Source organism: Chiloscyllium plagiosum, chromosome 19 (genome assembly GCF_004010195.1).
Source record: "Chiloscyllium plagiosum isolate BGI_BamShark_2017 chromosome 19, ASM401019v2, whole genome shotgun sequence".
NCBI classification, from domain to species: Eukaryota; Metazoa; Chordata; class Chondrichthyes; order Orectolobiformes; family Hemiscylliidae; genus Chiloscyllium; species Chiloscyllium plagiosum.
The window spans coordinates 61,114,532-61,138,052 of record NC_057728.1 but is presented as its reverse complement, the minus strand read 5'-3'; the positions used below and the strand labels follow the sequence as shown (position 1 = coordinate 61,138,052).

Here is a 23,521-nt window from a genome sequence, read left to right as displayed (position 1 = left end):
GCACTGTTGGCTAGGCCCACATTGATCGCCAATCCCCAAGTAGCCCAGGGAGGTTGCTGATGAGCTGTCTTCAACAAGCAGTACTGTGCCTGGGTGTGTAGGATCATGCGTGATGCTGTTAGGAAGGGAGCTTGAGGATTTTGTATTTTTGAATTAATGTTAAATTCATGCAGATGTAAAAATATCACTAATTACTTGTTTGACATTTTTAAAGAGTAGGAGAAAGTGAGGACTGCAGATGCTGGAGATCAGAGCTGAAAATGTGTTGCTGGAAAAGCGCAGGTCAGGCAGCATCCAAGGAGCAGGAGAATCGACGTTTCGGGCATGAGCCCTTCTTCAGGAATGAGGAGGGTGTGCCAAGCAGGTCGAAGATAAAAGGTAGGGAGGAGGGACTTGGAGGAGGGGAGTTGGAAATGCGATAGGTGGAAGGAGGTTAAGGTGGGGGTGGGGGCGAAGAGGTCAGGAAGAAGATTGCAGGTTAGGAAGGTGGTGCTGAGTTCGAGGGTTGGGACTGAGACAAGGTGGGGGGAGAGGAAATGAGGAAACTGGAGAAATCTGAGTTCATCCCTTGTGGTTGGAGGGTTCCTGGGCGGAAGATGAGGTGCTGCTCATTTTTAAAGAGTAGCCAAACAGAAAAGATAAAACATTAATCATATTCGAAAATTTGACATGAAACAGTTGTTTTAAAAATTTTGCATCAATTCTTCTGAATCGTCAAAGTTAAAAATCACACAACACCAGGTTATAGTCCAAGAGATTTACGTGTAAGCATTAGCTTCAGGAGTGCTGCTCCTTCAGCAGGTGGTTGTAGGATCATAAGGCACAGAGTTTATAACAAAAGTTTACAGTGTGGTGCAACTGAAGTTACATACTGAAAAAGACCTGGATTATTTGTTAAATCTCATCGTTTAGAATGACAATGTTGGCTTCAGTTCTTTCATATGTAAATCCCAGAACTTTTTTTAAAAGTTACATTCTCAAGTAAACTTTAACAATAGGTGCTAGGTCGGCCCCAGATAATGTATTGAAGGTGTGAGCTTCCCTGTGAGGCTGCCTGTGCCATAATGGTCAGACTGATTCTAATCTAATAAAAGGGATTTACAGAATCTTACATGGAGGCATGCAGTTTTTGAGCAAAATAAAATGTAATTCTGCAAGTACAAATTCACCCCACAAACCTGCGTGTATGTGCGCGTGCAGGTGGGGGGGGCATGAGTGTTTGTGAGAGACGCGTCTGTGTGTGAGTGTAAAGGGGTATAAGTCTGTGAGAGGGCACGTACTGGGGTCATCTGTAGTGTGACATGAACCCCAGGTCCTGGTTGAGGCCATCTCCATGGGTACTGAACTTGGCTATCAGCCTCTGAAGGTCCGAAGTCGAATGTCCCGGACCGCTGAAGTGTTCTCCGACTGGGAAGGAACACCCCTGTCTGTTGACTGTTGTGCGGTATCCATTCATCCATTGCCATAGACTCTGCTCGTTCTCACCAATGTACCATGCCTCGTGGGGTGTTCCCTCACAGTTGGAGAACATTTCAGCGGTACAGGACATTTGACCTCGGACCTTCGGGTGACCGTCCTCCAAGGTGGACTTCAGGTCAGACAACAACGCAAAGTGGCCGAGCAGAGGCTGATAGCCAAGTTTGGTACCCATGGGGATGGCCTCAACCGGGACCTTGGGTTCATGTCACACTACATTACACACACACACTCACGCAGACCCTCTCTCATACACAAGCTTTCTCTTATACTCTCACAGATTTATAGCCCTTTACACTCACAGTCATACACATCCACACCCTCATGCCACCCCACCCCCCAAACACACACACACACAAATAAAAGTTTGTGGGGTGAATTTGTACTTGCAGAATTACATTTTATTTTGCTCTAAAACTGCATGAATCCATGTAAGATTCTGTAAATCCCTTTTTAGAAATAGAATCAGTCAAACATTGGGGCACAGGCAGCCTCACACAGGGAAGCTCACACCTTCAATGGGTGGACATGGCCCCTATTGTTAAAGTTCACTTGAGATTGTAACTTTTAAAAAAAAGTTCTGGGATTGACATATGAAAGAAGAGTCTAAAAGATAAGAGACTTAATCCAAGTCTTGTTCAATATATAATTTCAGTTGCATCACACTGTAAACTTTTGCTATAAATTCTGTGTCTTATGACCTTCTACTCTACAACTACCTGATGAAGGAGCAGCACTCTGACAGCTAGTGCTTCCAAATAAGCCTGTTGGACTATAACCTGGTGTTGTGTGATTTTTAAACCAAGTCCACCAAGTCCAACACCTCCAAATCTGAACAGTCAAACACCAAATGTCATTTAATTATTTTCACATGGAAACTATATGACCAATTTCGAAGGAGGCATTTAGCACATCAAACCTAAGCTAACTCTTCCAAGGTGTCCCCATTCCTTTTCTCTTTCCTCATATCCCTACATTTTCTCTCTTCCAAGGTTTTTGTGCAATTTCCTCAGGAAGGCTGCTAAGCAACCTCTTTCTATTACTACATTAGGAACCACAAATCCAAATGGCCGCAAGATATTCTTATCATGTCATGTCTTGATCTTTTGACTGACCCTCCATCATAAGGTCAGAAGAGGGGATGTTCGCCGATCTTTGCTCAAATGTTCAACACCATTCCCAACCCCTCCGCTATGAAAACAGTCCACGTTCAAATTCAACAAGACCTGGACAATATTCAGGCTTGCGCTGACAAGCAACAATTAACATTCACACCACACAAATGCCAGGCAATGACAATCTCCAATGAGAGACAATGTGACCATAACATTGACATTCAATGGTGTTACCATCACTGAATCCCCTACTCTAAAATTTCATGGGGTTACCATTGAGCAGAAACTCAACTGGAGTGGCTATAAGAGCAGGTCAGAGGCTAGGAATACTGCAGTGAAAGTGAGTAACTCACCTAACTTCCTAAACCCTTTCCACTATCTATGAGGCACAAGTCAGGAGTGTGATGGAATTCCTGAAGAAGGGCCTGTGCCCGAAACGTCGAATCTCCTGTTCCCTGGATGCTGCCTGACCTGCTGTGCTGTTCCAGCAATAAAGTTTCAACTGTGATGGAATACTTCCCACTTGCCTTGATGGTGCAGCTCTAACAACACTAAAGAAGCCTGACACCATCTAGAACAAAGCAGCCCGCTTGATTGGCACCACATCCATAAGCATCCACTCCTATTACCAACATTCAGTAGCAGTAGTGTACTATCTCCAAAATGCCCTGCAGAAATTCACCAATGATTCTTAAACAACACTTTCCAAACCATGACCAGTTCCAGCTAGAAGGACAAGGGCAGCAGATACATGGGAACACCACCCCTAGCAAGTTTTTCTCCAAGCCACTCACCATCCTGACTTGGTAATATACCACCATTGCTTCACTGTCGCTGGGTGAATTCCTTCCCTAATGGCACGGTGGGTTAGCCTAAAGCACGTGACCTGCAGTGGTTCAAGAAAGCAGTTCACCACCACCTTCTCAAGGGCACGTAGGGGCAGGAAATAAATGCTGACCCAGGCAGTGACACCCACATTCTGAGTGAATGAAAAAACAAAGTAGCTTGTGTCCTTAGATGAAGAGCTGAAAATGTGTTGCTGGAAAAGCGCAGCAGGTCAGGCAGCATCCAGGGAACAGGAGAATCGACGTTTCGGGCATAAGCCCTTCTTCAGGAATGAGGAAAGTTTGTCCAGCAGGCTAAGATAATCATCTATTGCATCCTCTGCACCCGATGTGGGTTCCTAGCCGGAAGATGAGGTGTTCTTCCTCCAACCGTCGTTTTGTGGTCTGACGATGGAGGAGTCCGAAGACCTGCATATCCTTGGTGGAGTGGGAGGAGTAATTGAAATGTTGAGCTACAGGGTGGTTGGGTTGGTTGGTCCGGGTGTCTCAGAGGTGTTCTCTGAAACGCTCCGTAAGTAGCCGGCCTGTCTCCCCAATATAGAGGGGGCCACATCGGGTGCAGAGGATGCAATAGATGATGTGTGTGGAGGTGCAGGTGAATCTGTGGCGGATATGGAAGTTTTCTTTGGGGCCTTGGAGGGAGGTGTGGGCACAAGTCCTTAGATGATCAACCTTCTGGTCATTCGAAACAGCTTGTCTTTATATACTCTGCATCCTCATTACGATTGTAATCACCGCTGTCATGTCTCCTCTTAGCTTTCTCTGCTATCAGGATACTTAGCTGGTGGATGCATGAGGATGTGGCATTTAGAGGTGAAGATTAGAGGATCTAAAATCTTCTTAAACACAACAGTGGGTCATCTAAACAGTTTGGCTTAGCAATTTCTCACCCCCTCAGAATTTTCTGGGTCAATGGGCCCGACTTCAGTTCACACATACCACTCCAAGGAATGCTATAATGTGTTCCCCTCGAGCTGAAACAATAGCCATTTACATGTTGGCTCAGTGGTCAGTACTGCTGCCTCACGGCACCAGGATCTCGGGTTCGATTCTACCCTTGGGCAACTGTCTGTGTGGAGTTTTCACATTCTCCCTCTGTCTCTGTGGGTTTCCTCCTACAATCCAAGATGTACAGATTGGGTGGATTAGCCATGTTAAATTGACCATAGTGTCCAGGGATGTGCAAGCTAGGTGGATTAGCCATGGGAAACAGAGGGTTACAGGGATAGGATTGGGCCTGGGTGAGATGCTCTTTGGAGGGTTGGTGTAGATTTGATAGGCCAAATGGCCTGCTTCCACACTGTAGGGATTCTATGAAAATTTTATTTTTAATATCACTTCGTCAATTTTCTATTTTTGCTGCTGATGCCCTTTCTCACCTCATGGGTTTCAACCTTTCTAACAGACTAATGTATGGGACTTTATCAAATGCCTTATAGATCTTCAAAACCGTTCTCTACTTGGAGTTTTTTAAATGAGAAAATAGAATCAGTTTGTCCAATTGTGATTTTCCCTCCATAAATCTGTGCTGGCTCTCCTGCTTCCCCACCACCAGGATTAAACCCAGGATGAAAATGGTTTTTGAATAGACACGCCATAATCAAAACTCGAATGGTCAATTCCTCTGTAAAGTATTACAAAAACAAACAGACTTAAATATACATTTTGCCAAACAGAATAATTACCTCCAATATTTTGCAGCGAAATAGAACCAAAGGCTGCAATTTTCCCAGGCCACCCGAAGGCTCGTTCTCCTAATTTCTCATAAACCAAAGAGCCTGTTTTCCAAAACAAAACCCAAAGATTTTAGTTAAACAAAATTATAATACATACTTGGAACAAGTGATGCTGTCAGATAGGAATCGGAGACAGTAGGCAAAACGAACAGATCAGTTGCTAGGTTTTACTCATGCCTGATATTCATTAAACCCTTTCTGTATTTTATATTCAATTCTATTACAGATTATAAGCAAATGGCTGATAAAAGCTGTCCTTCAGTGCAGAGGCAATTTTCTATCCTTATCTCTCAACACATGCTGCTAAATCTCTAAGAAAATCATGCCCTTACCTCCTTCCTTTGCAGTCTTTAGTAAGAGATGAATAGAATACAATGACAATACAGCCACTGTAGCCAACAAGATCCTGTAAGAGAAGGAAAGGTGAGGAATAACATGGTTGTTTTTGGGTACAGCACAGCAAGCACAGTGTCACATTGTTGTCAAACTAAGCTAATTGAGTTTTAACATCTCCTAGGAAGTTCAATAGTTCATTTATTGTTTCTGTTATTACCCCTTTCAGTTTTGAATACAAAATGTTAAAATAGTCACATGTGAATCTATCCTGGTCAATTCTAACTGATACAAACAAATTGTGTAAAATGCTGAAAATCCAGAAGTAAAACAGAAAATGCCAGAAACACACAGCAGTTAGTCAGTCAGTAGCTGTGGGATGTGGAGGGGTCTGTAGGTGGACTATTGCTTGCAACTGATCTCTTTTTGTTTCTCCAAAGGATGTTGATGAGACAGCTCAAGATTTGTCAATATTAGTACGACTGTGGGTATTGAATGCTCTGAGCATCATATCAACCTCAGTTAGAAATGAACACAAAAGCTTTAGTTTGATATTACAACCTGTAGCAATTTGAAAGAGGAGATAGTGTGACTTCCTGAACAATTCTTCATTAAAAAGGTTTCAGTCATTCTCTTTGCTAAGTCTTTGAAAACACAGTATAACCAAGATACTTTGAAAGCAATATTTTACAGGACAATTTGATTAACTATTTTAGTTTATGACTCCTTCAGTATTTTTAATTATTAATAAAACTTTTGAGATGAAATGTAACAAGACCAGATTAAGTTTTGAGGGAGGCATATTAAAAATTAGAGAATAAAAACTGTAGTTGAGAACGTAATGATTTTGCACTAAACCTTTGTGATCTATATATTTCCCTGAAAGTTTATACCTTAAATCAAGCCAGTGTTATTAGACTTCCAACTTTTAATACCTCAATTAAAGGTGAGTCAATATCACTAACAATTTTGTGAATGTACTAACAGCAATGTTCCATATTAAATTTACATACAGTTAAAAAGTCCAGCATTCAGATTTTGACTGATCACAGAGTGGTCTGGTATGTAGAAATATAATCATGACTCTTTACAGAAATAACTAACAGCTGTTACTGTTCATCAAGGTTGCTATCCTACATAGTTTAGACTGTCTACTGTGCCATTCCTCCACTACCTCCTTTGATTCTATGAACCATTTTTCAGAAGGTAGAGATGTACCCTCAATGTGCCCTTGAATCATTCTTCAAAACAATTACAGTCAGGAGGTATAAATGTTATCCCATTACAAATCAGTCCACCTTATTCAATATTCATTTTAAGTTTCAAATATCACTTTACTTGTAGTGAACATTCTGTTCCAAAATTAAAGTAAAATCTAACATTTTAAATGACAATTTTATATGTTAGAAGTAATATTCAGTGTTGCTGGATCAAAAACCTGGGGCTCTCTCCCTATTGGCATTAGGGGTCTACCTAAAGCACATGGACTAGGTCAAGGAGGCAGATCACCACCACCTTCTCAAGGGCAACTAGGAGCAGGCAATTAATGCTGGCCCAACCAGCAACACCCACATCCCATGAATTAGTATACAAAACAAAAAGACTGTAAACAAAGTTGGTCAGACAGTGTAGAGCAAACAAAGAGTTCATATCCTTCTGTATTTTTCTTTGTTCATGGGATGTGGGAGATTGCTGATTAATTGAACATCCGTAATTCCCCTTTCGTTGGAGATGGTGAGCCATCTTCTTGAACCGCTGCAGTCTACAGTGAATCCACATTGCTGTAAGGAGGGGAGCTGTGGAAGTCTGACCCAGTAAGAGGTGCGGGCATGGGTGGTATAGTTTCAGGTCATGGTAACTCACAAGCGGAAGTATTAATATGATTGTTCTGTCCTTGTTCTTCGAGGTAGTGGTAAAAGGGAGTGCTGTTGAAGGAACCTTGCTAAGGTGCAGCAGTGAGTCTTGCAGATGGAAACATTGGAAAGAGGAGGAGTATGCGTTTCAGTCCTGCGTGCTTGCTCTGCCATTCATGATGACCATGGCTGATCATCCATCTCAATACCCTTTTCCTGCACCCCACAACCCCCAACCCATATCCTTTGATCTCTTTAATACTATATCTAAATGCTATATCTACCTCCTTTTTGAAAGTATATAATACTTTGCCATTGGCTGTTGCACAATGGAGGAGGGGTTAAACACTGAAGGTGGTGGATGGGCTGCTTATTCCTGGTTGGTGGGGGGAGGGATGTGGTGAGCTTCTTGGGTACAGTTTCTATCTGGATAAGCAGAAGTAAATAAGGGGTTGGATGTGTTTAGCACGTAGTGACCCCAGTCCTGCCTCTGGGAATGAAAGCAGGAATGGATTCCATTCTGGCAGGATACTGGGACATTAACAGACCACTGTCCAGGCCTCCAGTTGAGATGATAGGCTGGCACCAAGAGCTACTAGCCGAATTGGAGCAGTTGGCACTGCCACTGCTTGTACAGACTATTGCTCAGACTGCATTACCAGGGAGATAGTAGAGCCCTTGAAGGATGGAGAGCTTGGTTGGGGGAACCCAGGTCCCAGTGACTGTGAGGGGGATTGGGTTTGGGTTTGGTACTTGGCACAGGGAAGCATCATTGCTGGGAAGGTCAACCTGTTATATCTGGAGGCTACTCCATAGACCATGGAATGCAGATCAAGGAGAGTGCCTCGGATGGGGTCAAGTGATTCTTAACTCATCAGTCACAAGGTTTATTTTCTCTCCCTTAACAACCTTAATTGTTTGAGATACCTATTGCTGGTAATATGTGATGGAATAGGAAAATGCCAGCTTTCACTGAGAAGTGGTCCCCCGTCATATCTGTTGCCCTCCTAACTCCTAGCCCAACTTTACAGAAAATATTCAACTCCAAAAGTGGTAGATAACCCTTCAAGAGCAAGCATTGGTAGAAAAATGTTGCACATTATCGCAATCAAACAATAGACAGTAAGCATAGCCCAAGTGAATAACCAAAGCAGTGGAATTCAGTAGCAAGACTGTGGAAGCCTGGATCGGTGAGATGTTTATCAAGAAAGCCATTTTGAAAATGAAACAGAAAGCTGAATCTTCTTGCTTTTTGATTAAGTGTGAGCTGTGTAGTGTTTGTTGGAGGTTTTCTTGATGTGGGGCCTAAGTGAAATTTCTCTCAGTTTCTCACCAAACTCACCTCATTAACTGCCAACTAACTCCCCCATAACATCCCTCTTATCCCACATCATTCCAGGATAGTCAATGAAAGACTGGTATCCATTGCACCCACATCAGCTAACGAAAGCCCACTGTGCACTTGGATAAATTCCCCTACATTTACCCCTTCACCTAACACTACGGGCAATTTAGCATGGCCAATTCACTTAATCTGCACATTTTTTTTTGGACTGTGGGAGGAAACCAGAGCACCTGGAGGAAACCCACACAGACACAGGGAGAATGTGCAAACTCCACACAGACACAGCCTGAGGCGGGAATTGAACCCGGGTCTTGGCACTGTGAGGCAGCAGTGCTAACCACTGTGCCTGTAACATCTTCCCTCACCCACCACCACCTTTATACCACTAGTGCTGCATGCCCTCTGTGCTGTCTTCTCACTCAGGACATCTCTCCACCAATAGCAACAGCTCTGCCTTCCACTTTCTTCTCCTGTAGTACCTGTCTACCTCTTATATAGGAGGAAAGCAGCCAGCTATAGAGCAGTAAGAGGCAAGGGGCATGGCTAGCTTCCTGACTGTAGCTCCTCACCCTTTACGAGGGAAATATGCTGACTGTAACCACTCTGAGTGGCTGACTGACCATGTCCAAGCCCCTGGACTGGTGTCACAGACTGCCCTTGATGTACAGTCCTGTGACCGAACATTTCTGAAGAAGAGACTCAAAAAGGTAGCTTGGTTTCACTATCCACAGATCCTGCCAGACCTGCTGAATGTTTCCAGTATTCTCTCCTTGTTTCATTCACAAGCTGCCATTGTGACAAGAGTGGTCACTCTCTCCTAACTTCTTGGGTTTCAGCTCTTTGATTCATGTTCAGACTAAGGTAATACTGTAATGAAGTCAGGGGCTGAGTGGCCTAGGTGGAACTGAAATTGAACATCAGTCAACAGTTTATTCAACCTGATGCAACCTTAAAATGTACTTCAAAGACCTGCAGATCCTGGAAATTTGAAACTGAATTTGCTGGAGGAACTCATCTGGTCTGGCTGCATCTTCGAAGAGAGAAAGCAGAGTTAACATTGAGAGCCCAGTTCTGAAGAAGGATCATTGAAATCCAAACTCTGCTTCTCTCTCCACAGATTTTGCCTGACTTGCTGAGTTTCTCTAACATTTTAAACAAAACAGCGGAAATTACATTTCACTGGCTGTCAGGGGTTTTGGGATAGACTGAAGCTGAGAGAGAGAGAGAGAGAGAGAAAGAGAGAGAGAGAGAGATGATGCAAAGGCTAATCACTTTTTTTCTCTCTTTTTGGACACATGTGTTAGTGCTGCCTATTTTCTTACCAGTCTGTTATAATTTTGTAAAATCTAAATTCCATCCCATCTTACGAGATAAATCAGCTTTGGAATACTCACACAAACAGGATAATCCCAGTATTGGCCAAAGCGTAGGAGAGACCGAGAATGCCGCTCCCCATGATAGCATTGCTGAGGTTAAAAGCTGACATACCAAATGATGTCATTCCAGGGTGCTGCACATGATCAAAGATGCAAGTCAGTACAAATCTAAACAAGAGTCTTTACTATCAATTTTCTGTCTGGTACCATTCAATGTTGATGATTTTGCTTTACGTTAATATTTAATGCTAATGTTACTATATTGTAACACTTACAGTTAATTTTCTGTATTATATTGCTTAATGTTATTTTATGTCTTGTAACATTACAGTTAATATTACTGTATTGTAACATGGCAGTTAATATTACTTTAATATAACATATCCGTTAATTTTCTGATTTGTAACTTCTTAATTTTACGGTATTGCAACATTCACTGTTAGTTTTCTGTGTAGTAGCATTTAATATTGATTTTCCTGTATTTACTGTTAATTTTACATCAGGAATAAAATTAGGAACCTTTTAAATAAAAAAAAAATGCCTGAGAAAATGAAAAGCAATAGACTGATAACATGACTCACATATTCTTCCTTATATTCTTCAAATTTTATTTTCCCTGAAAATTCGTTTGTCAGAAACCTTTGAGTTTCGATATCTTCTTCATCATGGAATTGACTGTTGAAGGGAAGCAAAGCCAAGTTTCAGGTAAACGATCAAACTCTTAAGATGTGTGGGTTTGATGGCTTGGTCGTGCTAAATTGCCCATGGTGTTCAGGGACGTGTAGGTTAAGTGTATTAGTCAGGGGAAACGTACAGTAATAGGGTAGGAGAATGGGTCTGGGTGGGTTACTCTTCGAAGGGTCGGTGTGGACTTGTTGGGCCAAAGGACCTGTTTCCATACTGTCGGGATTCTATGAAATCGCTATCAACATCCTGGGTGTTACCATTGACCAGAAATTCAACTGGATTTACCATATAAATACAATGGCTACAAGAGGTCAGAGGTGCGGAATACTGCGGCAAGTAACTCACCTCCTGACCCCCCCCCCCCCCCCCCCACAAAGTCTGTCCACCATCTAAAAGGCCCAAGCCAGGGGTATGATGGAATACTGCACACTTTCCTGGTTCAACAACACATAAGAAGATTGACACCATCCAGAACAAAGCAGCCCGTTTGATTATCACAAGTATTCACTCCCTCCACCACCGAAGCTCAGTACACAGTGCTACTGCTGCTGTCTATAAGATACACTGCAGGAATTCAGCAAAGATCCTGAGACAGCATCTTGCAGACGCAAGACCACTTCCATTCAGAAGGACAAAGATGGTAGATAAGAACACCACCATCTGCAAATTCCCCTCCAAGCCACTCACCATCCTGACTTAGGGACTTATATTGCTGACCCTTCACTGTCACTGGGTCAATCTTCTGGAGTTCCCCATCAGCATTGTGGGTCTACCTATAGCACAGGGACTGTGGTTCAAGAAGACAGCTCACCACCACCTTCCCAAGCTCAGATAGGGTGGATAATACATGCTGACCCTGTGATGCTCACTCATAGAGTCAGAGATATAGAGCATGGAAACAGACCCTTCTGTCCAACCCATCCATGCCAACCAATGGATATCCCAAACCAATCTAGTCCCGCCTGTCAGCACCCAGCCCATATCCCTCCAAACCTTTCCTATTCATATACCCATCCAAATGCCTTTTAAATGTTGCAATTGTACCATCCTCCACCACTTTCTCTGGCAGCTCATTCTATACATGTACCACCCTCTGTGAAAAAGTTGCCCTTTAGGTCTCTTTTATATCTTCCACCTCTCACCCTAAACCTAGTTAAAAATCACACAACACTAGGTTATAGTCCAACAGGTTTAATTGGAAGCACACTAGCTTTCGGAGCGACGCTCCTTCATCAGGTGATAGTGGAGGGCTCAACCCGAACACAGAATATATAGCAAAAATTTACAGTGTGATGTAACTGAAATTATACATTGAAAAATTAATTGCCTGTTAAGTCTTTCATCTGTTTGAATACCATGATAGTTTCACTTCTTTCATGTGTAACTCACACAAAATCTTTTTTTTTTAAAAGTTGCATTCTCGGGTTAGCTGTTAACAATGGTGATAGCTAGACAATATGTTGAAGGTGTTGGCCCCCTGTGTTCTCTGTCTATGCCATAATGTTTAGATTGATTCTAATCTAAAAAGTGAGATAACAGAGTTTTACATAAATTCATGCAGTTTTTGAGCTCAAAGTTCTACATGAATGCATGCAGTTTTTGAGCAAAGTACAATGTAACCCTGCAAGTACAAATTCACCCCACAAAATACCTCTGCTAATACCTTGAGAAAACATCTGTGTGTATGTGTGTATAGGAGTGTCTGTGTGTGTGCGCGCGAGTGTGTGTGTGTGTAGGAGTATCTGTGTGTGTGTGTGTGTGTGTGTGTGTATAGTGCAATGGTGGTCACCTATAATGTGACATGAACCCAAGGTCCCAGTTGAGGCCCTCCCTATGGGTACCGAACTTAGCTATCAGCCTCTGCTCATCCACTTTGTACACCCCAGTCCAACATCAGCATCTCCAAATCATGACCCTAAACCTATGCCCTCTAGTTCTGGACTCCCCGACCCCAGGGAAAAGACTTTATCTATTTATCTATCCATGCCCCTCATAATTTTGTAAACCTCTATAAGGTCACCCCTCAGCCTCCGATGCTCCAGGGAAAACAGCCCCAGCCTGTTCAGCCTCTCCTTATTGCTCAAATCCTACAACTCTGGCAACATCCTTGTAAATCTTTTCTGAACACTTTCAAGTTTCACAACATCTTTCCGATAGGAAGGAGACCAGAATTGCATGCAATATTCCAACAGTGGCCTAACCAATGTCCTGTACAGCCGCAACATGACCTCCTAACTCCTGTACTCAATACTCTGACCAATAAAAGGAAAGCATACGAAATGCCTTCTTCACTATCCTATCTACCTGCGACTCTCTGGGACCTTACCATTAAGTGTATAAGTCCTGCTAAGATTTGCTTTCCCAAAATGCTGCATCTCGCATTTATCTGAATAAAACTACATCTGCCACCTGTCAGCCCATTGGCCCATCTGGTCAAGATCCTGTTGTAATCTGAGGTAACCCCCTTTGCTGTCCACTACACTTCTACACTACACTACAAGGAATTAAGGGCTACGGGGAGAATGCGGGTAAGTGGAGTTGAAATGCCCATCAGCCATGATTGAATGGCGGAGTGGACTCGATGGGCCGAATGGCCTTACTGCCGCTCCTATGTCTTATGGTCTTACACCTCCAATTTTGGTGTCATCTGCAAACTTACTAACTTTACCTCTTATGCTCGCACCCAAATCATTAATTTAAATGACATAAGGTAGAGGACCCAGTACCGATCCTTGTTGCACTCTACTGGTCACAGCCCTCCATGACTTCCCTCCCTCCATGACTTCCCTCTGTCGTCTACCTTTGAGCCAGTTCTGTATCCAAATGGCTAGTTCTCCCTGTATTCCATGAGCTCTAACCTTGCTAACCAGTTTCCCATAGGGAACCTTGTCAAACACCTTACTGAAGTCCATATAGATCACATCTACCGCTCTGCCCTCATCAATTCTTTTTGTTACTTCTTCAAAAAGACTCAATCAAGTTTGTGAGACATGATTTCACACACACAAACCATGTTGACTATCCCTAATTAGTCCTTGCCTTTCCAAATTCCATGTACATCCTGTCCCTCACGATCCCATCCAACAACTTGCCCACCACTGAGGTCAGGCTCACGGGCCTATAGTTCCCTGGCTTGTTCTTACCACCCTTCTTAAACAGTGGCACCCCACTGGCCATCCTCCAGTCTTCCGGCACCTCACCTGTGACTATTGATGATACAAATATCTCAACAAGATGCCCAGCAATCACTTCCCTAACATCCTACATCCCATGAGTGAGTTTAAAAAAAAACCCTCAACTGATGGCAAAACTAACCTTTTGTCTCTTTAAAGGAATCATCCACTCATGGTAACTGTGGATGAGGATTGCCATTTGGTTCATTCGATCATTAAGATGCTACCTTCTCCTCATCATTGTATCTAAAATTATTCATCCTTTGATTCCGAATCTACCCAGATTTTAATTCTGCTCCAAGCAATTGTTGAGATAGAAACTGAGACACTATGCTTTGTGGATAGAGTTTATTTACTACTCAGTCTTACAGTTCTTTCCACACACCATTCCAATCTGTTCTCCCTCTAAAGATATTTTCTAATCAACCCATTCAGTGATGTTATTAGATACTGCTGGAGCAGATGGCACCTGAACTCAGGCCTCCCAGCTCAGAGATAGGGACACTACCGCTGTGCCACAACAGCCCCTAAATCCCTCCTTTACAACTACCTGGCCATTTCCTCATCAGTTAACCAATTACCTTATTAACTGCCAGATTAACACGCAAATCTTTCACATATTCATCACTTTATTAGAAGTTTAATCCCATGATCAGCTGTAAGTGTTCATTTAACTAGTTTGGACTACACTCCATTCAGATGGTAGATCTCCTCTGAAAACCTCTTTCAACTTCATCTTTAACTAGTTTAGCAGCACCCATGAAGTAGTTATTTTACATATTAAATTATATTTGGCACTGTTCCAGCTACTTACATGTTTTGTCCAACTTTTTGTATCGTTTCAGAGCTGTCAATATGTCAAAAATACGAGCATAACAAGTAAATAGTGCTCTTTGTTTGAGACAGCTCATGTTAACTAAAATGACTCAGAATAGAATTGAATCCCTACAGTGTGAAAACAGGCTGTTTGGTCCAACAAATCCACAATGACCCTTCAAAGAGTAACCCACCCAGACCCATTCCCCTAGCCTATTACTTGACATTTCCGCTGACTAATGCACCTAACCTAGACATCCCTGAACACTATGGGCAATTTGATATGGCCAATTCACCCTAACCTGCACATCTTTGGACTGTGGGAGGAAACTGGAGCACCCGGAGGAAATCCACATGGACACTGGGAGAATATGCAAGCTCCACACAGACAGTTGCTTGAGGCTGGAATCAAACCCAGGCCCCTGGTGCTGTGAGGCAGCAGTGCTAGCCACCGAGTCATCCTGCTTGCTTCTTGTTACATTATATACCTTAACCACCCTCCCATGGAGACATTAATTTGTTTAAGTCCCAGGTGAAATATTAAAATACAGAACCCAAACTCACATTAAACCACATTCAGCTATTGAGATTAATACTTTTATAAAATATTGACTTTTGATCATCTGCCAGAGTTGGTTTTCTCATGCTTACCTGCTGATGGTAGCCTTCTCTGAATTTGTCAGTTTCGTACAGTCATCATCCATACCACATTCACTGTTACTGTCATCAGCCTCCGTATTAACTCTCTTAAGCTCCATGCGATCCATACTTCTTGTCAAAATAAGACCAGTCCAAAAGGAAAAAAAACCAAATACAGTGGTCCTTTAAATCTTTCAGGAGGCTCGATACCTTTTCAACTTCAATATTTACTTCTTGGACACAGCGTTCTGTTGAATAAAAGTAAGGAAAACAAATGACGTTAGTTTAATATTCTCTGTGTAACAACTAGCATACCTATTCCAAACAGTTACCCTTCTTTAAAATATCGAAGGGAGGGTTGTCATACACTTGCCAGGGTAACTAGTCTTGCCATTGACAATCAGAGTTTCACTATGTAACCAAGCAGGCTGCAAACAGAATACAGTGAGAGTACCATAAAGATAATGTGGAAATATTTGCACAATCCATAAGCCCACAAACAAACAGAACATATGTCTCCAAGTGCTTGTCCTTTCTCTCCATCATAATATATCATTTGAACATGGACTCCTTAGAATCCCTACAGTGTGGAAACAGGCCCTTTGGCCCAACAAGTCCACACCGACCCTCCAAACAGTATTCCAACCAAACCCATTCCCCTACCCTATTACTCAACATTTACCCCTGACTAATGCACCTAACCTACACATCCCTGAACACTACGGGCAATTTAGCACATAGTATAATGCTTAATGGAAACTGGATAAGAATTTGAACAAAAGAAATATTAAAACGAGGGATAAGAGATCACTATTAAAGCAGTTAACTTCATCTGAACTGCAAGAGGAGTCAAATGGTAGAACTTAGTGTTGAATTCAGTAACGTGGATTAGTTGAATTTGAAAAACACTTTGAGATGATGGTGGAAGTAGACTCAAATAGGGTTTTCAAAAGGAATTCAATATATATTTGGAAGGGAAAAGTTTGTGGGGCAGTACGATTATAGTTCAATTGCTGTCCCCAAGAGCTGGCATAAGCACAATGAAGTGAATGGCCTTCATCTATGCTGGTTCAGTGAAATGTAGTAAAAATACATTGCAGGGTTCGCTTGTGACAGTGGTAGTGTCTCTACCCCTGGACCAAGAGACTTGGGTTCAAGTCCCATTCATTCCAGAAGTCTGTAATAACATCTCTCTGAATATGTTGATTAGAAAAATAGATTAAAACTAAATTGCACTGCCAACAAATAATCATACAAATAAGCTTGGAGGTGCTCAAAATAAGTAGTTGAGGACTAAATACATGGAGTTTTATTTAGATAAATATGAGATGCTACATTTTGGGAAGGCGAATTGGGGCAGCACTTTTACACTTAAATGGTAAGGTCCTAGGGAGTGTTGCTGAACAAAGAGTGCAGGTTCATAGCTCCTTGAAAGTGGAGTCTCAGGTAGATAGGATAGTGAAGGCAGCATTTGGTATGCTTTCCTTCATTGGTCAGAACATTGAATATAGGAGTTTGGGAGATCGTGTCACGGTTGTCCATGACATTGGTTAGGCCACTTTTGGAATACTGTGTGCAATTCTGGTCTCCCTCGTATAGGAAGAATATTATGAAACTTGAAAGGGTTCAGAAAAGATCTAAAAGAATATTGCCAGGGTTGGAGGGTTTGAGCTGTTGGGAGAAGCTGAAGAATTTGGGCCTGTTTTCCAGGAGCATAGGAACCTGAGAGGTGACCTTATAGAAGTTTATAAAATCATGAGGGGCATGAATAGAGTAAATAGACAAGGCTGTTTCCTTGGGATGGGGGAGTCTAGAACTAGGGGGCATAGGTTTAAGGTGAGATGGGAGAGCTACAAAAGGGACCGAAGGGGCAACCTTTTCACACAGAGGGTGCTGTATGGAATGAGCTGCCAGAGGAAGTGGTGGAGGTTGGTACAATTACAGCATTTAAAAGGCATCTGGATGGGTATATGAGTAGGAAGGGTTTAGTGGGATATGGGCCAAGTGCTGGTAAATGGGACTAGATTAATTTAGGGTATCTAATTGGCATGGATGAGTTGGATTGAAGGGTCTGTCTCCATGCTGTATATCGTTATGACTCAATAACAGGTGTATTATTTTGTTTTCCTGTCCAGCGGCCTAGGCAACAAATGACCAATTATGTTAATTGTGTATCAATCATGGTCAGCTATAGGGACTGCAAGTTGTTGGTTGGGCTGTTACTTGAGTATATAGAAACATAGGAAATAGGTGCAGCAGTTGGTCATTCAGCCCTTCGAGTCTGCTCCGCCATTCAATATGATATGTGTGATCATTCAAATCAATACCATGTTCTTACTTTCACCCCATGCCCTTTGATTCCTTTAGCCTTAAAAACTATATCCAACTTCTTCTTGAAGACATTCAATGTTTTGGCCTCGACCATAAGATAGATACTCTAATCAACTTGTTCAGACAAATTATGACACAACTTTGGTACTTGAACCCAGATCTCCAGAGATAGGGACATTATCATTGCACCGGAAGAGCTTGAAACATCAGACAGACAATTTGCTTTTAGCTGAAATTATTTTGTCTGCAGCACTCATTGAGGTAGTCAGAAATTAGCCATAATCCACAATCCATTAGAGAGATATTCAATTGCTTCAGAGTTTAAAAAGCACCACTCTGATCAAATGTGGAGTAAGGAAAAGAGGGAGATCTCCATGAACTCGCCATTATGGGACTGAATCAGTGTTACTGGCATTTCTCTGCACCATAGGCGAGCTATTGGATCTACTAATTTCACTCTGTCCCAATTCAATGTTCTGGGTTTTCAGAACACACAGCATGATTGCTCAATACAACACATTGATCATGCCAATAACTAAGCACTCCCCAAATATTTACCCTTTACAACCAGTATTATCAAACTTTGTAACTGACTGAAGTCACTCTAATAGTTGTTTTAGGAATTGTGCAATAATGGGAGATGATTAAATAGAAACCTCATTGATAATCAGGCTGCACTATTTATTAAAGTGACAAAGTGAATTTGATACTATAGAAAACACTGCTAAAGGTAGATTTCGAGGGGGTTATGGGTCAGGTGCAGTGCCTAGCTGGAGCCTGGGTTGAACTGGGAAAAAGGCACACGCATCAGTACATCGGGAGCAAGACAGTGCTGCATTTTAAGGAGAAACAATATCTGGTTCCATGCTCTAGGTTAGGAAATTACTCAAACAAGCAGAAGTAGTGGTGTAACTCGATGTTCCACATATTGTGGATGCTCAGTACCAACACATGGACAATGCTGAGACAAACCTTGTTCGACGAGACATCGAAGACAAGACAAAATTATATTTTTGCTTTTGCAATTACAATTTGTTTGGTACCCTCTCATGCACTGTTACAGTTTTGGCTCAACTCTTGCCCATGGATTAGAAGGGTATGGATTCAATTCAATTGAATTGAACACAATCCAGACTGTGCAAAGGCTATGCTGCACTGTCAGTGATCCTATTTTTCAGAAGAGCCATTAAACTTTAGCTCTGTCTGCCCTCACAGATGGGACTTTAAGGCCTCATGCTTGATTTTGAAGCAAATAGAGGCATTATCCCCAATATCCTTAATCTCTTATTGAGAGGTTGCTTATCTGGTCATTTTATGATTGCTGTTTGTAGGAGCTTGCTGTGTACAAATCATCATTTGTATTTCCTTAATTCTAATAATGGCAACAAGTCAAGAGGCCTTTATTAGATTTAAAACTGGTTGGGATTTGCTGCTGTTATGAAAGGTGCTATAAAAATGCAAATCTTTGGTAGTACAGCACCCTCTCAGCACTGCATTGACACAGCGTGCAGTGTTTTGGATGAGTGTGGGCAAATGAGCAAATTAAATCAAGACCCTGTGTGCCCTACCCAGTAAAGTATGGCATTATTGCAAAGATAAGGCCAGTTCTCCCTGGTGCCCAGGCCGATAGTGATTCCTCAATGGATATCATTAAAGATCAATCATCTGGCTATTATCACATTGTGCAGTCAGAATATGCACAAGTTGACTGTCGCATTTCTTGCATTGCAGCAGTGACCGCAGTTCAGAAATCTTTTATTGTCTATACATTTTGAGATATCAGAGATTCAAAAACATTCACGAGTCTAAATTGCAAGCCTGTGAATCCTATGTCGGTCTGAGGTTAGTGGGGACTGACTCAGTGGGATGGTGAGAGGGGGAGAAGGGCTGTTCTTACCTCTGGCAGAGGGGATGATGTGGGTGCTATTCTGTGATTAAGCGGGCACAGTCTCTGTGGTTTCTGCACCGACTGCATTCAATCTAGCTCTGTATTTTTGCTGCTACACCTTGCTCGGTGATGGTGAATCCCTGTCCTTTAGACTCTCTACACCTTGCACCAATCTCTCTGAGCTTTTCAATTCCGGCTATCCTGTTTCAAGCAAAGGGGGCAGGCTTGGCATCTCAGAACGTGGTGTCCCTTCACCACCAACACCCCCTCCCCCCAATCTGGCTGTGGAGAGTCTGTGCCATGGTCTGCTCTAACCCATTCTTATCAGAGTGTCAAACAGAGTCCTCGTCGTATTAAAACCAGTGTCCCATCTGAATTCTGCCAAGGTTTGATCGAGTTAGAAGTATACCACATTATTGGTTGCTAACCAGCACATCCTATATGAAAAGTGAAACTTTTCTAATGTGAATCAGTGTGCAGTACCCGCTGGTTAATTCTTAAATAAAAATCGTCTGCCTTGAACTTATTCATGTAATTATGCTGTGCTGAATAGAGAATTTAAATAAATGAGAATGAGAAAAGCATGACTGGTATGAAAAATATCCTGCTGGCATCAGCGTTTGATATTATCATCATCTGAAAATATATCTGAGACAGAAATTGTTGTGGACAGTGGCAGATGGTAGCTAAAAATACCCCTGCTGCCTGGCTTGTCAATTCTCTGGCTCCCCCTCTAAACCCTACCTCCATTCAATGGGTAGAGGACAGCTCTTGAAGACTCAATGGAGGCCTATTAAAGGAGGCAAACTAGACAAACTTCAGGAAACGCTCAATCTTCTGGAGGTGGGGTTACAAATCAGGAAGTGGCATTGAGTGGCAGACCAGTGGGAATGGGCAATGCTGTAGGTAAACCATGGAGACCCATATGGGTGCAGGAATCTTCCTCCATGTCATTTAAGGGACACTTCCGGGAGCATCATAATGAGCAGCTATTTTCCCCAAGAGTAGGTTCAGGACCCAGAGGAGTCCTGACCTTTAATTCCCAACCTGGGGGATGTCTTACCCAATGTCACACACAGAATCATAGTTAAACTACCTCATTCTTTCATTAGACTGACAATATAAATCCAACTTTCTTGAAGCATCACAGGAGAAGTCCCTGGTAAATAATGGCACAGTCTTAGCTTTTTCAATGAAATTATTGAAAGCAAAATTCTTTCTTGGTTTAACGGAGAACAAGTCTGTGTTATTACAATTGCATATCCTTTACTTTCATTGCGGTGTGCCTGAGGCACTGATACAGTCAATGCAAACAAGTAGCAAGTGCCAAAATTTAAAATCAAATAGATATCTATCTGAGAAAATAGTTTCATGCCTCAACTTGGATATACCAATTGGTGAACAAATCCCTTGCTTAGTTTAGAACTCATTTTATATGAGCAAAACTTACACGGAACAGTTTCAAAGTGTGATTAAGATGCCAATGCATTTGTAGTGACCCCCAGGGAAGAATATTTCAATGGTTTATTCATCCTCAAAAAGCCAAGGATGACAAAGATTGGAAACAGAAACCATTGGCCTGTCTAGGAATAATAGGTCTTTTAGGATAATGCTGGTGCACTGATGACTGCGTACTGTTACCAAGGGCTTGAGTGCAATATAGCCTGATGGGAATGTAAAAAAGGTATTGGAGATGTTGGCACAACATTCCTGCTGAAACAAAGTATTTTCTGATGACATAATCCCAGTTAACTTGGCATTCCTCTGATTGCATTAATGAAGTTCCGATGCAAAGGTACAAATTGCTTTGTTAAAGTATACTTTAGAAATGTCCAGCAAAGGAAGTGTTATGTAAGTTGTGAGGATTTTCATTAGCAGACAGAAGGGAATAAAAAGGAGAAACAATTATTTTGTTCCAATTGTGGTTAATCACAATTTCCAGCTTCCCAATTAAACTATTTCTTCCAGTAAACTCAACGGAGCATGGGTTTTTGCTGTTCTAGGTGGGAATAAATTATTTGTTGGCCTGAAACTAAAGCACGAAGTAGAAATTTTGTTTGATTATGAGAAGCTGCTTCATCCAAAGGTATACATAAATACACAATGATTCAATATAGTGAAGCTTTTCATGTATAAAATGATCATAAAATGCAATCATTTGATTTGGAGGCATTAAACTGAAATTGCTCAATGCTGAATTTGCATAAAAATACTGCAATAGTTGCAAAGTAATAACATGTGCATTATAAAATATTTTAAAGACATCTCAGGCTAACTTACCAAAAATAACCAAGTCCCTTCAAATAATTCAAGCAACGAGATGCAGATTCTTTAACCTTTCTGCTTAAAATCAAACCTTCATAATTCTGAACTCAACCTCTTTTGACTACCTGGAAATAAAAAAAAGACGAATTAAACAATGTTGATTTTAAAATATACATTAATCATATACTTCAAAACATATATTTTAAAAGCAATTTTGTAAACGCAAATATTCCTGACAAAGGTGCTTAAAATTCATGGTCCATTCCTCTTCATTTAAAGTTGATTTAATTTAATTATTTCAATTGTAATTCTGAAAAAGATATAAAAACATAAAATACTGGAAATAGTCAACAGGCTTGGCAATATCTGTGGACAGAGGGAAAGACCGTTCACATTTTTAGTCAAGTTTCCCTTTTTAAAGTGTGCAATTACTTTTTGCAGGATAATTTAATCAGAAATTGACTTTCAATAAAGGTCTTTTGCTTAAGAAATCAGTCTGGGTAACCCTTACCTCTTCCAGAATGTTAGGGTTTGAACCCTACTCCAGGACCTGAATGTTTAATCAGAGTTTATTTTCCAGTAGAATACTAGCTTTCCGGTATCCTAGGCAACAGTTATCTCTTAACAAACAGCACCAGAACTCTTTAATTGCCAATTTGTCACATGACTGTTTATGAAGCCCAAATGTGTGTAAATTGGCAGCAGTGTTTTCCTACTTTACAACAGAGCTACACTTTAAAAGTGATTATTTTGCCAATGAGAACTTTGGGATGTCCTGAGATTGTGAAAGACACTAACTAAATGCAATTATTTTATTTCCTTTTTGCCCACTCTTGTTTGGAAAGTTCTGACTCTTGCCAAGTTACGATTTGACAGACATTAGTTGCTCTCTAGTACACCTCTCAGAATCAGCTGAAGTGTTAAACAAGCCGTGTGGCACTGACTGTCAAAGTTGGTGTATCGTCCACTTCAATACCAAATCTGATAGCAGGCTGGGGATATCAACCAAGTAATGCCCAGGTAACATAGAACATAGAACAGTACAGCATAGAACACGCCCTTCAGCCCACGATGTTGTGCCGACCACTGATCCTCATGTATGCACCCTCAAATTTCTGTGACCATATGCATGTCCAGTAGTCTCTTAAATGTCCCCAATGACCTTGCTTCCACAACTGCTGCTGGCAACACATTCCATGCTCACACAACTCTGTGTGTAAAGAACCCGCCTCTGACATCCCCTCTATACTTTCCAGTCTCTTAAATGTCCCCAATGACCTTGCTTCCACAACTGCTGCTGGCAACACATTCCATGCTCACACAACTCTGTGTAAAGAACCCGCCTCTGACATCCCCTCTATACTTTCCTCCAACCAGCTTAAAACTATGACTCCTCATGTTAGTCATTTCTGCCCTGGGAAATAGTCTCTGGCTATCCACTCTATTATCTTGTATGCCTCTCATTATCTTGTATACCTCAATTAGGTCCCCTCTCCTCCTCCTTTTCTCCAATGAAAAAAGTCCGAGATCAGTCAACCTCTCTTCATAAGATAAGCCCTCCAGTCCAGGCAGCATCCTGGTAAACCTCCTCTGAACTCTCTTCAAAGCATCCACATCTTTCCTATAATAGGGTGACCAGAACT

At 41.7% G+C, this 23,521-nt stretch overlaps 1 protein-coding gene across 2 annotated transcripts in view; it reads right to left on the bottom strand.

Moving 5' to 3' along the window:
• The window catches only part of LOC122559311 (sodium-coupled neutral amino acid transporter 4-like), a 70,462-nt gene that overhangs the window by 30,990 nt on the left and 15,951 nt on the right, over positions 1-23,521 (bottom strand). For both annotated transcript variants that reach the window (XM_043708671.1, XM_043708670.1), the window contains exons 2-7: positions 21,894-22,003; positions 15,407-15,642; positions 10,661-10,754; positions 10,098-10,213; positions 5,505-5,578; positions 5,122-5,214 (exon numbers count right to left, since the gene is read on the bottom strand). In XM_043708671.1, coding sequence (XP_043564606.1) covers positions 5,122-5,214; positions 5,505-5,578; positions 10,098-10,213; positions 10,661-10,754; positions 15,407-15,522 — 493 coding nt within the window. In that variant the 5' untranslated portion in view covers positions 15,523-15,642; positions 21,894-22,003. The remainder of the gene's footprint in view (positions 1-5,121; positions 5,215-5,504; positions 5,579-10,097; positions 10,214-10,660; positions 10,755-15,406; positions 15,643-21,893; positions 22,004-23,521) is intronic.